The 14931-nt window shown below is 34.5% G+C and overlaps 1 protein-coding gene across 4 annotated transcripts in view; it reads left to right on the top strand.

Moving 5' to 3' along the window:
- SERCA (ATPase sarcoplasmic/endoplasmic reticulum Ca2+ transporting SERCA) overlaps nucleotides 1-14931 on the top strand; it is a 98795-nt gene that overhangs the window by 22207 nt on the left and 61657 nt on the right. For all 4 annotated transcript variants that reach the window (XM_089103667.1, XM_089103668.1, XM_089103665.1 and 1 more), the window contains exons 4-6: nucleotides 3796-3909; nucleotides 7765-7903; nucleotides 9973-10206. In XM_089103667.1, coding sequence (XP_088959793.1) covers nucleotides 3796-3909; nucleotides 7765-7903; nucleotides 9973-10206 — 487 coding nt within the window. The remainder of the gene's footprint in view (nucleotides 1-3795; nucleotides 3910-7764; nucleotides 7904-9972; nucleotides 10207-14931) is intronic.

Raw genomic sequence — 14931 nt, 5'->3', positions numbered from 1 at the left:
AGGATAATGATTCAGCTTTAAATGAATCAGCTTTTTGTTAAATTGTTCTCGATATTATTTTTTTATTTCCAAGCGGGATGTAATCTATAGTATATCTTTGCTCAGGGCCTTTGGTGAATATCTCTCTCCCTCTTACACAAAATTCCAAGGTTCAGTGGGTGCCAATTAGGAAGGAAGCAATTACCGCCTAGATTTTTAATCAAAATTACTTTTTAGTGATAGATCCCCCCTCTGATAAAATTAAATGCGAATATCAATAATTTCTACATGCACCCATTTTTGAGAACGCTTTATTTGAAAAAAAAAGGAAAAGTGTTTTGCTTCATTATTCAGTTAAAATTAAGAAAAAAAGAGCAAGATATCTATTTTCGCTCACGTGAGCAAAGATGACCGTCGATAATGTAACTGGCTTAAAAGCTCATATTGTCTCTCTGAAAAACATATTTGATTCAGAATAAATTGTACTTTCCGTGTTCAAATACTAAAAATATTTCTGATTACGAGGACTAAATAGTGAAGATGTAATTGAACCTCTTATATGTAGAATTATCAATATAGTCGTAGATGTGGATGCCAAAAATGATGATGGGCAACCTATGGCCCGAGGCACAGTTGGTGTTTTTTTCTGAGCGTTTTCTTTGCCGTTACTACTCTAGCGCGGACACACTGGGTGGTAAACATTCTACCGTCGCAACATCAGTCGATCATAATAGATCTGATACCCCATAATAGATCATTAATAAATCATAATTTATTAATTGAAAATTGTATTTTCATTGAAAATTGCTGAAAAAAACCCTACAAATTTGGCCCCTCTACACATTGTAAAGCACGTTGTATACCCCCTATGTTCGCATGAATTTACTACACACAGCCATTGGGGGAGGGGGCGGGTTCCGATCAGTTAAACTAAAAGCTGTTCTGAAAACCAATCGGTAGACATTTTCTTAATGTAAATAAATTCGAATATTTGTTAATATTGTATTTAGTTTAGGGCACATAAATTTTATTAGTGCTCATTTTTTTTTTATTATGATAAGAAAGCTTTGATTTTTTTTTTAGGGTCAAAGGTAGGGCTAATTTGGGCCCAAACTGCTGACACCTCAAACTTTCTAATCAAATAATACAGCTTTTTTTCAATAGCCCTTTCCTTGCCCAGGAAAAGAAATTCATTTATGACTGCCAAATTAGTTTGTATATAAATATATATGTATATATATAAATATATATATATATATATATATATATATATATATATATATATATATATATATATATATATATATATATATATATATATATATATATATATATATATATATATATATATATATATATATATATATATATATATATATATATATATATATATATATATATATATATATATATATATATATATATATATATATATATATATATATATATATATATATATATATATATATACCCTCTGCAAACAGTCTCATCAGCAGTCGTCAGCTGTAAAAAAACGCCGAGTGTGTCCGCTTCCATTTAGTTCCATAGGTCACCATCTGGGCGTAGGTGTTAAAATAAACGACTGTTTATTCTACTGTTTGATTATTGTAGTGACAATGAACGGCTGAATTGCTACAGTTGATAATTGTTTTACCGAGCTTTTTTTTTTTACTGCCCAATGTGTCCGTCGTAATATTATCCTATACACCCCTAAAAAAGGCTAAGTCTGTCTCGGGCCTAAAAATAAGGACGCATCGTTGCTGTCGCGTTTAAAGGTCGTATCTATCGTTTCATAGCTCCCAAGATGATTGCCAGAAAACGTTTGCTAAGGTGTTCTCAAAGGGAGGATCAGCAGGACAATTTAGATTAGGAGAATAAAAGTGTGATTGGTCGTACGTTGTGGTGCTTATCCTGGCCGTGAAAACAGCTTAGGCAGCGGTTTACTGAAAATTATTTCAGAAGTACACTATGTCAGATATGACTTTTATACGTAAAAGTGATAATATTATAAACAATGGATACCGCAAAGATGCATTGGCATTTGGAGTTATAACATTCCATAGTATTTTCGTGTTTTTTAATTTAATCTTGGTTGAAATTCCAGGTTGAAGGATCTAGCCCAGGGGCTGTATAGCTTTTGATCATTTTCCCAAAGTAGGGTTTCAAATGGCACAATGGTATTGTCAAAATAATCAATACTGTTCCTTATACAGGGTCATGCAATAAAACTGGAAATTTTGAACAACTCAATAAAACCAAGAATGATGGAAGAAAAATACCTTATTAATAGTTATCGAAACCTTAAAATTGGCCATTTTTTGTTAGATCGATGGTCCTAGGGTTTGATTTTATCTATATACATGTATATGGATAATTGGACTATTTATGGAGATAGTAATTAATTTTATTGGATTGTTAAAACTTTTCCATTTTTTTTTGTGTCTCCTGGTATTTTCGGACAGTATAGCTTTTGATAGCTGACTCCATTTCCGGCTACTTTGTAACAATCTGTCTTGTAACAGTCTAAATTGGTTACCGAGCTTTTGTACAATTTGTTCCTGCAAAACAGAGGTTCGTATTTCTATAGCTTTGATTAGTCAGATTTTTGAAATGTTCATTACCCAGATTAGTGTTTTACTACTTTAAATGATAGAATGATACTTTAAAAGAAGCCCACAATGGTATCAATGTATCCGATTTTGCATACAGAAAGCCCATTCAATTTAAATTTGGCATCCCAATCGGTACAAATGGTGTAGATTATGAACTACTGATGTGAAGATTCTTTAGAGTTTTTATATTCAAAAAAGTCTGCTGGAATACGTTTTATGTTGGATGGATATCGTGTAGTGTATTCTGCTGTATTTTGTCTTCAAAACTCAAAATGAAACTTGGTAACCTTAAATAAAAAAGCGTGTAGAGATCAATGTATTAAAGTACACAAAAGGAAGAGTAGGGCAATTTCAAAAAGAAGATTCACTGCGCTTTTAGTATGCCAGTCTTATGGTAGTGTAGATTTAAGCAATTGCGTGCCCTGGTTTATCCCCTTGAGTTTGGAGAATGTTCTTAAATATATCGTAAATTCAGCCAAATTGGCTTAAAAAACCATTCAACATTCAATGACATTTTTCTTTTTTTTGTTAATTTGTATTAATCCTTATTTTTTTTTTGTTAATTTGTATTAATCCTTATTTTAGAGGAAATCCTTGTGATTGTGTAAAATTAAGAAGTTGATAAATTACTTTGATATTGAAACCTTGAACTGGTTCACATATAGCATATATATAGCTTTTTCTCTCCTTGCCTATTAATTTCTCAATGTGACTGGTCAAATGCGTAGGCACACAGCTCGCTTCCATCATACGAAGACACGTCTTGAACCGATTACTTGATTTACGCCCATTTGGAATTCTTTCCAAGGATATTTTTCTATCAAAGCCATCTTGCATTTCCTTCGAGCGAAGGTTTAATTGAAACGTAAAACATAGTGATGAAAGTGGGCGAATGGCTAACGGATCTTTGATATACTTTGTGCGTCTAACAAAGATCATGAAAACAAAAGTTAATGCAAATGGTGGCTTATGTTCCAATATTGAACAATACGTTTGCTAGCGGAAATAGTACTTTATAGAATATTTCCAGTAGAAATTGCTAGAAATAATTCTGAATGCTTCGTCTCAAAGACTATGGATAAGACATTAGCCAGTTGTATGACCAAAGCTTTATGAGAGCATTATCCTTTTGACCATGAAGTTTGCTTGCAAATAGAGGAAAGTGGTTTTAAATATTTGGTTACATTTATTTTTTTATTTATAGGTGCTTGCATTGTTTGAAGAACATGATGATGAAGCTGAACAGTTGACCGCCTATGTAGAACCTTTTGTTATTCTTCTGATTCTCATTGCCAATGCAGTAGTTGGTGTGTGGCAGGTATGTCCTATTTATTATGCATAGCTGCATTTCAACAATCATCTGACTTCAGATGCTGGACTTTAGTGCCTGCAGTTGTTTTTTTTTTATAAATACTTCATTAGTAACTCATCTCTCGAGAGCTCGAAATATCCTTATCCACCTTAATTCTCCCTACAGAGAGGATTAAGGGGGGTTAGAAGCCACATCCAGCCACTCATGGAATTAGGATTGAAACCTGCTTGTTGCAGGCCCTTAAGGAATGGCGCCCCTGGTGGTAATAGCCTTGAAACTGGCATAGCTTTACGCTGCTCCCCCAAGCTACTTTGTGCTGAGATTAGCTGTTATTTTTTTTTCATCTCAACGAACACTAATATTTTTTCTAAACATTTCGCCTGTTCTAAATTCTAACATCTAAATTATAAACATCTAAATTGTTCTAAATTCTAAACAATTCGCCTGTTTTAAAGGTTGTCTTATTTAAGAAATTTTCATCAAGTTTAATGGGTAAGTTTGTAGGCAAACTTACTGGGTAAGTTTGTAGGCAAACTTACTAACTCACCAAGTTGAATATTCCACTTTTGTCACTATATAAAAACACATGAAATCAATGGTAGATTCGGAGCTGAACAAAATCCCAAATCAGTAAAATGGTTGGTGAAAGCACATCCATTTAGACTGAAAAATTTGACCTCCCTCCATTAAAAAGGGTAATAATTTAAAGCTCTAAGGGCAAGTTTTATTCGTAAATAAGCACAGACTACCAAAACTTGTTGATAATATTGCAATATAATGATTTAAACGAGGCACTCCTGAGACAATTTTCCGCCTCATCCGATCAGAGGCATCTTCAAAGTAATTGTTATCAACAGCAATTCTGCTGTTGCAATTCTGTCAAGTTTCTGCCAAACTGTGTTTAACGCTAATCTAATCCATACAGTGCCTATATAGAAACATGAAATAAGTAGGATTTATTCAATGCAGAAGTTCCTTGAAACATTTAATTTTGCTTAATGGTTATTTAAGGTTAGTAATTTAAGCTAAGAAATAGTTATTTTGATGAATCCAAAACTTCAATATACAAGTCAATTTATATTTATTTACATTACCTATTATTGACCTACTTGACTTATGTCCCATCCGTTATTGAAGGTCGTTTTGGGGCCTCTTCTTTAGTCAGTTCATTGATATGCCTCCTGTAGTGGCTTGGGTGGTCGGCCAGGTGGTAGAGTTGTGGTAGGGTGTAGGGTGACAACTTCCCCTTCCATCTCTTCGGAGGGCGACCTCTGGGGCGAGAACCGTGTACTCGTCCATCGAAGGTTATCTTGGGGGGACGAGTGCTAGCCATGCGTTGGGTATGTCCAAGCCATTTGAGTTGTTGTAGTATATTCATCATTAAAGTTAAAGAAGGGGTTTCTTGGCTGGATCTGGGATAGTGGTAAACCACTCCTGTCTGTTCATAGCAGGACCCGAACGTATCTATTAATGACAGTGTATTCTTTTGGTATCCCGCCTCATCAGCAGTTTAACCCATTACTGGGAGAAGAAAAAATTTGTGACTGACGGGACGTATCCATACGCCAATGGGCCCTGCCCAGTGCACATTAGAGGGGTCATCCTTCTCCTCCGTCTGAATTTAAGGCCCCCAGACGAGGGTGCTCCAGCTATGTTTCAAGACCCCAAGAGACTGGGTCCCCCCTTGGTCCGTGCCTCACTACCCATGAGGTACCCTACATATCTGCAGGGCGTTCCCCTATCCGCCACCTGGGGACGCGCTGAGTGGCCTGGGGGAGGCCCCTACTGAGAACTCAGAAGTTCTCAGCGTTCTCAGTTTTACCTATTATACTTATCTAGATTTTTGGTCTTAAAAATGATACTATTTTATCCAGAGAACTAAGTATTCCGTGGGAAGATACGGTGGCAATATTAGGCTTTAAATTGATTAGCTAAATTATTTAACTGAATTTTAATTAGAAACAAAATTGATTGTTGTATTTAAGCTGGTACAGCCCAATGAGAGCCTTCAACGCAGAGTAACTTCTGAAATGTCACTGACAGCTTTTTTTATCATTGTTTTTGTAGCCGCAAGTGTTGGACAATTCAGTGTTTTTGTTTTAGCTTCACAATATAGGAACTTCATAATCGTCTCAACATAGGCTTTGTTTCTGGAGTCTTGATTTTTCGCAATTTGACCTAGTTTTGGAAGAATTTCTAAAAGTGGGAAATCCGAGAATAAAAGTCTAAAAATGTTTTTGACAGAAATATAAGTGGTAATCCTGGTTTATAGTTCATACTCACCCATAGGATGGAGGGTCATATGAAGGGATTCTCCCCCCCCCCCCCTTATTGAATGATGATAAAATTGACCAAATGGATTTTTTTTTATCAAGATAGTATTATTAGTACGAACGGAATAGTATAGTCAAAAAATGTCCTTTATCAATCATAAGAAAAAAATCTTATATAACAGAAATATCTAATTTGGCTTAGGGCAGAACTAAATAATAAAAACCTGTTTTTCGTCTAGCTTTACAAGGATTGTGAGTAGCTTTGTCAATTAAACTCAATTTCCTTAAGTAGGGCTTAATTAGTGTAATTCCACCAATGCAGCTCTAAAATTTTTATTCACATGACAAAAACCAAATAAAAGAAATACTGCAGCGGCAGTTAAATAGACTTATTTTAATAAACAATTTAAAATAGAATTGTTGACAAATATCTAAAAACATTAATAAACTAGACCCAATGTCATTAGGGCGCAACCTTCGTCAGAAATTTTTCTCTCGCATGACCACATTCAGAAAAGTATTGCATGCTGAATATTGATATCGTCTTCAATTCCTTGAATGTGGTTATTCTGCAAAAAGCTCATTATACGCCAATCTCCGAACTTGCCATTATAGATTACTCCTTTAGCTAGGTATAACCGGTGAAATCACACGAGTTTAATCACTCGAATCACACGAGTTTAATCAGTTAAAACAATCCCGAAATCTCAGCTAATAGTTCATAATAATCCATGTAAAATCTTATTACTTTACAGTAATCCTATTTCACGATTTTTAGTATCTCAGTTCGCACATTTGAAGACTAGATCAAAGAGTATGGGTAACTTATAAGAGCGGAAACTAGCGCTATTTTTTTTTCATTTGACATTTTTTCAGGATTTGTAATCGTTGTTTTGTCAGGAACCGAGATCAGACACGTGTTATTATTTTAATTTTGCCAAATACAGAAATTAAATTTCTTATTATTGCAGTGAAAAAAAAAACGCCCTGTTGTCATACCCTAGATGGTGTTGAGGGTCTTTTTTTTGTAAACACTAGTGCCAGTTTCCTCTCTTTTAAGTTACCCATGCTCTTTGGGCTATATGACCGCTGTTGTCTGTAAACATGACATAAGCCATGTAAAAACTCATTAAACTGCATTTCAAATGACATAAGCCCATGTTGTTTATAGAACCCTAATAGAGGTTGAAGAAATTAACTTCTCATTGAACTTAAATGTTTTTATTAAACTTCGAGTTTTGAGAGGCCATATTCTAAGGGGCATTTGTCATTATGTGTCAGTTTTTATGTATCTCTCTTAAATAGGGTTCCTACTATCTGATAGGGGAAAAAAGATGTAATTTGTACGGGTTAATTGTTTAATATTTAGCTACCCTCCATGGAAAGAAGTTCTTGGTTATTTTTCCTTTAATAAATTTTTGAGTGTGTACATATGAAATTCCTTTATCGCAGATGACATAATTTCTACTTTGCAGTGCTAATTCCCCCAGGTTTTTGCAGGTAGACTCGGTGTGTTGAAGCAGGGTAAATGCTATCAGTTTAAAGGGAAATGTTTTGCAGACTAATTCTGTTTTCTGTTTGATTTTAGGAAAAGAACGCAGAGTCTGCTATTGAAGCGTTGAAAGAGTACGAGCCAGAGATGGGTAAAGTTGTCCGAGCTGACAAGACCGGTATCCTGAAGATCAAGGCCCGTGACTTGGTACCTGGTGACATTGTTGAAGTTTCTGGTGAGTTACTATTTTCTCTTCCTCTTTAGGGAGGCTGATGGGCAAATTCTGTAGGGGTGGGGTATAAAAAGAAGTTATGAATGCAAGAGAGTTTCGATCACTCAAGTGTATTGAGAAAAACTGGAACGATCCTCATGATTGTTTGTTGCATTTAAAATATATAAATTATAAATCTTGTTAGAATATTGTGACCAAAGAGTATAGGAAACTGATCGAAGGAAAAAACTTGGGTGTTTTAGCATGGGTCTAATATGAATTATAAAATATAAGTGCCATTGACAGTTTATCGTTTCTGTCTTGGGTTTAATTATGTCTAGTTAAGACATAATCGTAATTTATTAGCAAATGGGTTTCGATTAAAGGTCTAAGTTTCGAATCAACGAGAAGTTTTTCTGCTAGTAGGTGGATTCATTTGTTTTAAATCAACTTTTATTGGTTGTAAAATAGTTTGGGGCAACTTACTATGTAGAACATATGCTTCTTGAAAGTGAACCTAACCACACATAATTTTTTTTTTTTTTTGTCAAAAGTAGCCCTCAATGTTTTTTGGCAAAAGAGGACTTCTTGAAAAGGAAAAAAAGATTTATCAAAAAAAGAAAACTGATTTTTCGAAGAAGGTAGCTTTTCAAGAATTAAAATACATATGGCGTGATTTATAACTTGTGTGTTAAGAATACCAGTTCAATTATCAGTTAAAAAATGGAACTTGTTGAAAAAATTTAATTTTCTCCAGACTTGGGACTTCAGCCCAAACTGTCAAACCTATATTGAATGTATTAAACAAATATATATATATATATATATATTAAATTTAATTACAGATATAAATATATTAAACAAAAATAGCCAAAATCTTTTTTCTATTCCTAAAAACACTCTTATATGATGCCAAAACCAGCAGAGCATGCCAAGAATAAATCTATTTCGAAAATAAAGACCCGCCTGACAAAAAATAATTCTTTGTTTCTATTTTTGGTTCGAAACTGGATTTGATTTATTATCTATTATCTATAACAGAGATTTATTATCTCTGAGCTATTTGTTCTCTCAAAAATTTTAGGAACTGACAGGATGGGTAAGTCAAAAGACTTGATAAAAAAAATTATGCTCTATAACATCTTCACCTGAATTAAGTGTCTTTTATAAATTTAACAAGCTGAATTAATTCTCTGCAAAATGCATGAAATATGTATTAAATCAATCTGAGAAAATGGGTTTAGACGCCTTAAGAAAAAAAACCTGCTTATGCTCGGTTGTATGAAGAGTATTCGATCCCCGTTTTCAGGACGACCCATATCGAACTAAGGCTGTGCCAGATTATCGTTTTGACTCCCCATGTTCGAGTCTTCCAGAACCCGTGTTCAAGCATGCTATTCTGGGGCATTCTAATTTTGAAGAACTCGTATCCAACACACTTCCTTAGATGAAAATGCTTTGAAGTTTCTCTGGATTGAATAAGGGGAACCTGAAAACGATTTTGTTGAACCTGCTTCAAACCCGCTGCCTGAAAACGAGGCTTTGGACTTGTTGACTTGACGTTAAATGGAGAAACAAAAATGAAACATATTTTTTTTAACCTGCTTCAATCCCGGTTTCAAACCCGTTTGAACCTGCTCCAAACCCGGTGCCTGAAAACGAGGCTTTGGACTTTTTGATGCGACGTTAAAAGGATAAAATAAATGAAACTTTTTGAGCTTCATTCGAATCTAGCCAAAGAAGACATGGTGACAAAGAAGGGAACCTACAAATTTTGTTTCGTTAAAAGAAGATATTTGTTTCAAGAGACAATGAATTGAGCCCTTAATTTTGACAAGCATATAAATCCAACACACAAATTCCCCGTCCTCTGACCAGGTTACATGAAACGACCAAACGACAGAGGCTTTGGTTGTTGATGTTTCCTTTTATAAATCACAATCATCACACAGGTAAATAATGTCATCTAAAATATTTGGATCCTATTAGAAAACTCTGGGCTTCTTTGCGGAAAAAACTTTTACCTCATTTAATTTTGAATGTTTTGCTACTCCTAATACCATGCTCGTATTATTGATGTCTATACATTTCAGTTGGTGACAAGATTCCTGCCGATTTACGTCTCATCAGTATTCTATCAACCACATTGAGAATTGACCAATCCATTCTCACTGGTGAATCTGTATCAGTCATTAAACACACCGAACCCGTTCCTGATCCTCGTGCCGTCAACCAAGATAAGAAGAACATGCTTTTCTCTGGTACAAATGTTTCCGCTGGTAAAGCTCGGGGTGTTGTCATGGGCACTGGATTGAACACAGCTATTGGTGAGTTCCTTCTCTTCTCTATCTTATCTCGACTTCCTTCTCTCTCCAGATCTCGTTTCTCTGATAATCTCTGTTTCAAAATGGATGTAGAGCGGAAATTAATAACTTGAATACATTTCAGCTGTGAAACGCGATTAATCTTCTTTAGATGTATTTATATACACATCCCATACCTACACATTTTTAAGCAAAAATTTGTCATTGTTTCTCGTCATTTTTTAAGTGAAATCATACTGACTCATAAGTGTATTAAGAGGCATGAAAATCTGGATATTTAATATAGATATATCTTTTGCCGCTGCTATAAACATCAGGTCCCTTTCACCCCCTCCACCCTAAATGTAAAATAGACAGAATTAATTATAAAGCCCAAACGTGTAAATTAAATAGGGTTTTTCTTCTTTGATTTATACTGCTGCATCCTAGCTGCTATTAAATTAACTCTTATTTTGATGATGGTAATTTCTAAGATTATAAACATGCTTATTTTGACTGATCTGAATTTGTTACTGCTTTATTTTTCAACGTCATCGCCCACATAATTTAAAATAATTATAGAGTTGTCAAAACATTAGTCTGTCTAACCTTATCTCCTTATTTCTTATCACAGTTTATATAATTAGCAGTATGATCATTCTCTATCTCTCCCATTATAAAAACCCGGACAGGGGTGCGAGTGCTCCGGAGAACGTTTTTGCAGATAGAAACATAGGCGTTATCAGATCTTTTCGCGGGTAGACAAGTCAGATTTCTCTTGGACGCGAAACTTGGCTTCAACGTTGGAACACTAATTTTGAAGAAACTAATTTCAAATTAATTTATTCCAATACATACATGAAAATCGGTAGTTAGTAGTTTAATGTTATTATTAGATGTTTTTAGGAATTAAAAATAGGTTTCGAAGTCTCAAGTTGGTTTCAAAGGCATTTTGAGAAAGTTTCTGTCAAAATACGTGTTCCAGGGTAATTGGACCGCTAATGGCAGATCAAATGAGAGGAGTTGTTTGTACGCGCCGATATAAATATATATATATATATATATATATATATATATATATATATATATATATATATATATATATTTATATATATATATATATATATATATATATATATATATATATATTTATATATATATATATATATATATATATATATATATATATATATATATATATACTACGAACACTTTACGAAAAAGAAAGTTTTTTTTAAAGAATAGTAAAGGCCATATTAAACTTAAGATCAGTAGAAATAGAAGCCTACAATAATTCAAACTCAAAACGACCAGAAATTATTATTAAAGAATAAAAAAGGAAAGGAGAATAATTGGTATGACGGTAACACTGCACATACATTTATATGAATGTATATATAGCGGACTGTAATAATGCAAAAGGTAAATATAACATTGGTTTAAGAATGGAAAGAAAGACAAGGAATAAATTTACGACGATAATCAAGTAAAAAATAAGTTTTATTTGAACAATGTCATAAAGCGATAATATTTGGTTATGACGTTTGATGCTTCGCACTCACATTTTAGTTTTTAAAGTTTTATCAATATTTTTTCAAAGGGAAATTACGTGGTGGGTATGAATGTAGACTTGCAGCTAAATTAAATATAAAAATTGTTCTCAATCAGGAACCCTTATCGCTATCTGAATTCAGAAAGTGCAAAGATTTTCAAACAGAGGTGTTTATTGTTTAAAGTTCAGGAAAGGTCTGCCCATTTCATATGAAAACATTGATTGAAAACAAAACTAGTTTTATCTAGGCTCTTCGCCAAAACAGGTAACTAGATTTTTCAAATATCACAGGAACTACAATCTGAGAAAATAAATATCACGACGTGAAAAAAAAAATGATAAACTATCCAGTTGCGGATCCAGAGGGGGGGCGAGGGTTACCCCCGTAAAGTAGTCTAAAGTAGTGTAATTTACCTAATTAACGCAAGTTTGCATTAATTAAACTTGCTAACGTAAGTTTGTCGGATCAACCTATTTTGTACCCCCCCCTAAAAAATCCTGGATCCGCCCCTGAAACCATCACACCTACCCCACCAGTTATTAGAAGAAGAAAAAATTCCTTATTTTCACAAATTTCATCAACCCCCCCCCCCCCTTTTTTTTTTTTATAAAATCCTACATAGGCCGATCAGTTGAGTCCACGTAAATAATAGATTAAGTCATAATTTGTATATAAATTAATTCATACCTGTGAGATGGGACGCTTGCAAACCACTTGGCTGGCTCACCAAGTTTTTTTCTGCTTTCGCAATTATGAATAATGCACTTGGTAACCATTTCTCAGTGATTGACGATAACAGACTAATCCGCTAAGGCAGAAACAAGTGGGAGGAGCTTTTTGTTCGCACCGAGACCGAAGACCAGAAATTATCTGCGATAAGCTTACTGTCTATAAACTGTGTTTCTTATGCAAAAACACAGTTCTGGTGAAATATTCGATTGTATATTTTTCAGAATCACACTAAAACCTGGAAGTTATTTTGAAGCTCTACAGTATATTATTTACAATGATTAAACTCTTGAAGAGAAATAGATTTCACTTGTCTGACCGGAAACTTCTTAGAAATCAAATAGTTATTTGATTTCTAAGATATTCCTTGTGTTGCATAAATGTATGGGAAAAATAATAAAACATTTAAACGAATATTATATTTGTTGACAGTCATTATAGTAAATAATACGACCATCAGTGTTTTTCCCATTTAGTAAGAACCAATTTATAAATCTCGTATTCTTGGAGATTTGGGCTCCATGTGTCTACATTCTTTGTTGTCCTACACAGTAAGGTGGGAAATTGGAGTAATTTTCCCTCCTCCCTAGATTGGTTTGATGGACCCTGTCTAGTATAAAATATACTTTTTTCTAACTTTGAAACCCCCTCTTGATAAGGACCAGACCTGCGTGCATCTATGTCAATTGACATAAAGAAAATGAGGAAGATTCTTACCCTACTGCCATTCCATCTCTGAAGCATTTTGGCTGTTCATATTTTTTTTTTTTTTTTTGTGGTATTCTTATTTTTTCGTCCTTCTGGCATCGACCATCACTAAGACGTCATTAAATTATAATAATGTCATTGATGACACGTAGAATAGTCGTAGCCAGGGGCGAATCTTTAGCATTTTTATTGTGTTGGGGGGGGGGGGGCAAGAGGGGTCCACCCGGATAGTCAAGGGGCATGGGATATATAATAATGTTTTCTCCACATTATTGGGGGGGGGGTGGCAACTGCCGCCCTCCTCCCAACGACGCCCCTGGTCGTAGCTATCGTTTTTTATTCAAGCTTGGAATTGATTGAAAAAAATTCACTCTTAACAACACTGTTTGCATGCACACTGCAATTATCAGATTGAATAACAACAAGTAGGTTAGTTCCTCAGTATGGCAGTCATTAATTCTGTTGACAGCTCGTCTCAGTACTATCTACGCTTTTATGTGTAACATATTTTCTTCTTTTCTTTCATTTTATTCTTCTTTTTTTTACAATGATGTTTTTCGCTTCTAATTCTGCCAAAAAAAAAAAAAATCATCGGATCAGTCTTGTGCTAGTTTTATGCAAATCTACCAAATGATTCGTATTTATAGGAACAAATAAAATCCCTAGATTTTTATACCATTATGATTGCTGTAGGAAGAGAAGAGCTAGTGTTTTATCTAATACAATTTTCAAAACTTGGTTCTAGAAAACGAATAAATCTTCAAAGGGAGATTTCACCTGTTCAAGGAAAGAACTATCACATTTTCAGTTTGGGATGTTACGGTTATAGTTTTTGTCAAGCGTCCCTTAATTTTACAAGGTTAACTTAATTCTTAGCCAAAACAAACTTTTCATGTTTAGTGGGCTGAGTATTAAATTGAACTGACTTCATTAATGTCATTTTTATATGATATAATATTGTCCCCGTCACATAATGTTGTTCACTGTTTTCCTGAGCTAAGTTATAATTCGAGCACTTCCTAAAGTTTTTCAGCAGTTGCCAAGGCTGTATAAAAAAGTTTAATTTCTTTTCATGTGTAGTAAACCAAATTTATTTGAATTTTTATTTTAATTTGGGAGTGAATGCCCCCTCCCTCCAGTTGATGCTACCAGGGGTGGCTCGAAGCACTCAGGCCAGGGGGGAGAGAACCCTCATTTAAACGACTTGTAGATCATATTCTACGACTCGTCATTACCTACAAATTTCATAGACAATAGTGTTTTATCATTTATACTTATCTACGGGAACAAAGAAGGACAAAAACGGAACACTACATGTGCAAATACACAACTAAGAAAAGCTTGAATCAGGATTCGCCTCTTCTTCAAAATGGACCAACGCTGAACAATCTTGTTTAAGTCTACACCATCGGTGAGGTCTTTCTCACTCGCCAACAACATGAAGGAATCCAGTCGAGAATCAAGCATGGAAGTTCTCAGCCAATTCTTCACAAACTTGAGTTTGCTGAATGTTCTTTCGGCAGCTGCAACTGCAGCAAGTGCAGTCGCTGCCAATTTGCAGAGACGACTGGCTTACTTTCGCTGACGGTTCCGGCGATGTCCTTCACCAAGGACTTCTCTGAAGCAAGCAGCGCCTTGGCAAAACTGGAACAAAACTTCAAGCTCTACTTGAAGAGCAATAGCGTCTGGAGCTCTTTCCTAGTTTGGGAAAAACTTTGTTGCTTGCTCAATATCTGCAACTGAGATACTTTTGTTCAAA

Source organism: Artemia sp. Qi Xiang Cuo, chromosome 17, assembly GCF_049724085.1.
Source record: "Artemia sp. Qi Xiang Cuo chromosome 17, ASM4972408v1, whole genome shotgun sequence".
NCBI lineage: Eukaryota > Metazoa > Arthropoda > Branchiopoda > Anostraca > Artemiidae > Artemia > Artemia sp. Qi Xiang Cuo.
The sequence above is the reverse complement of the archived record's forward strand: the minus strand, read 5'-3'. Positions and strand labels throughout refer to the sequence as shown.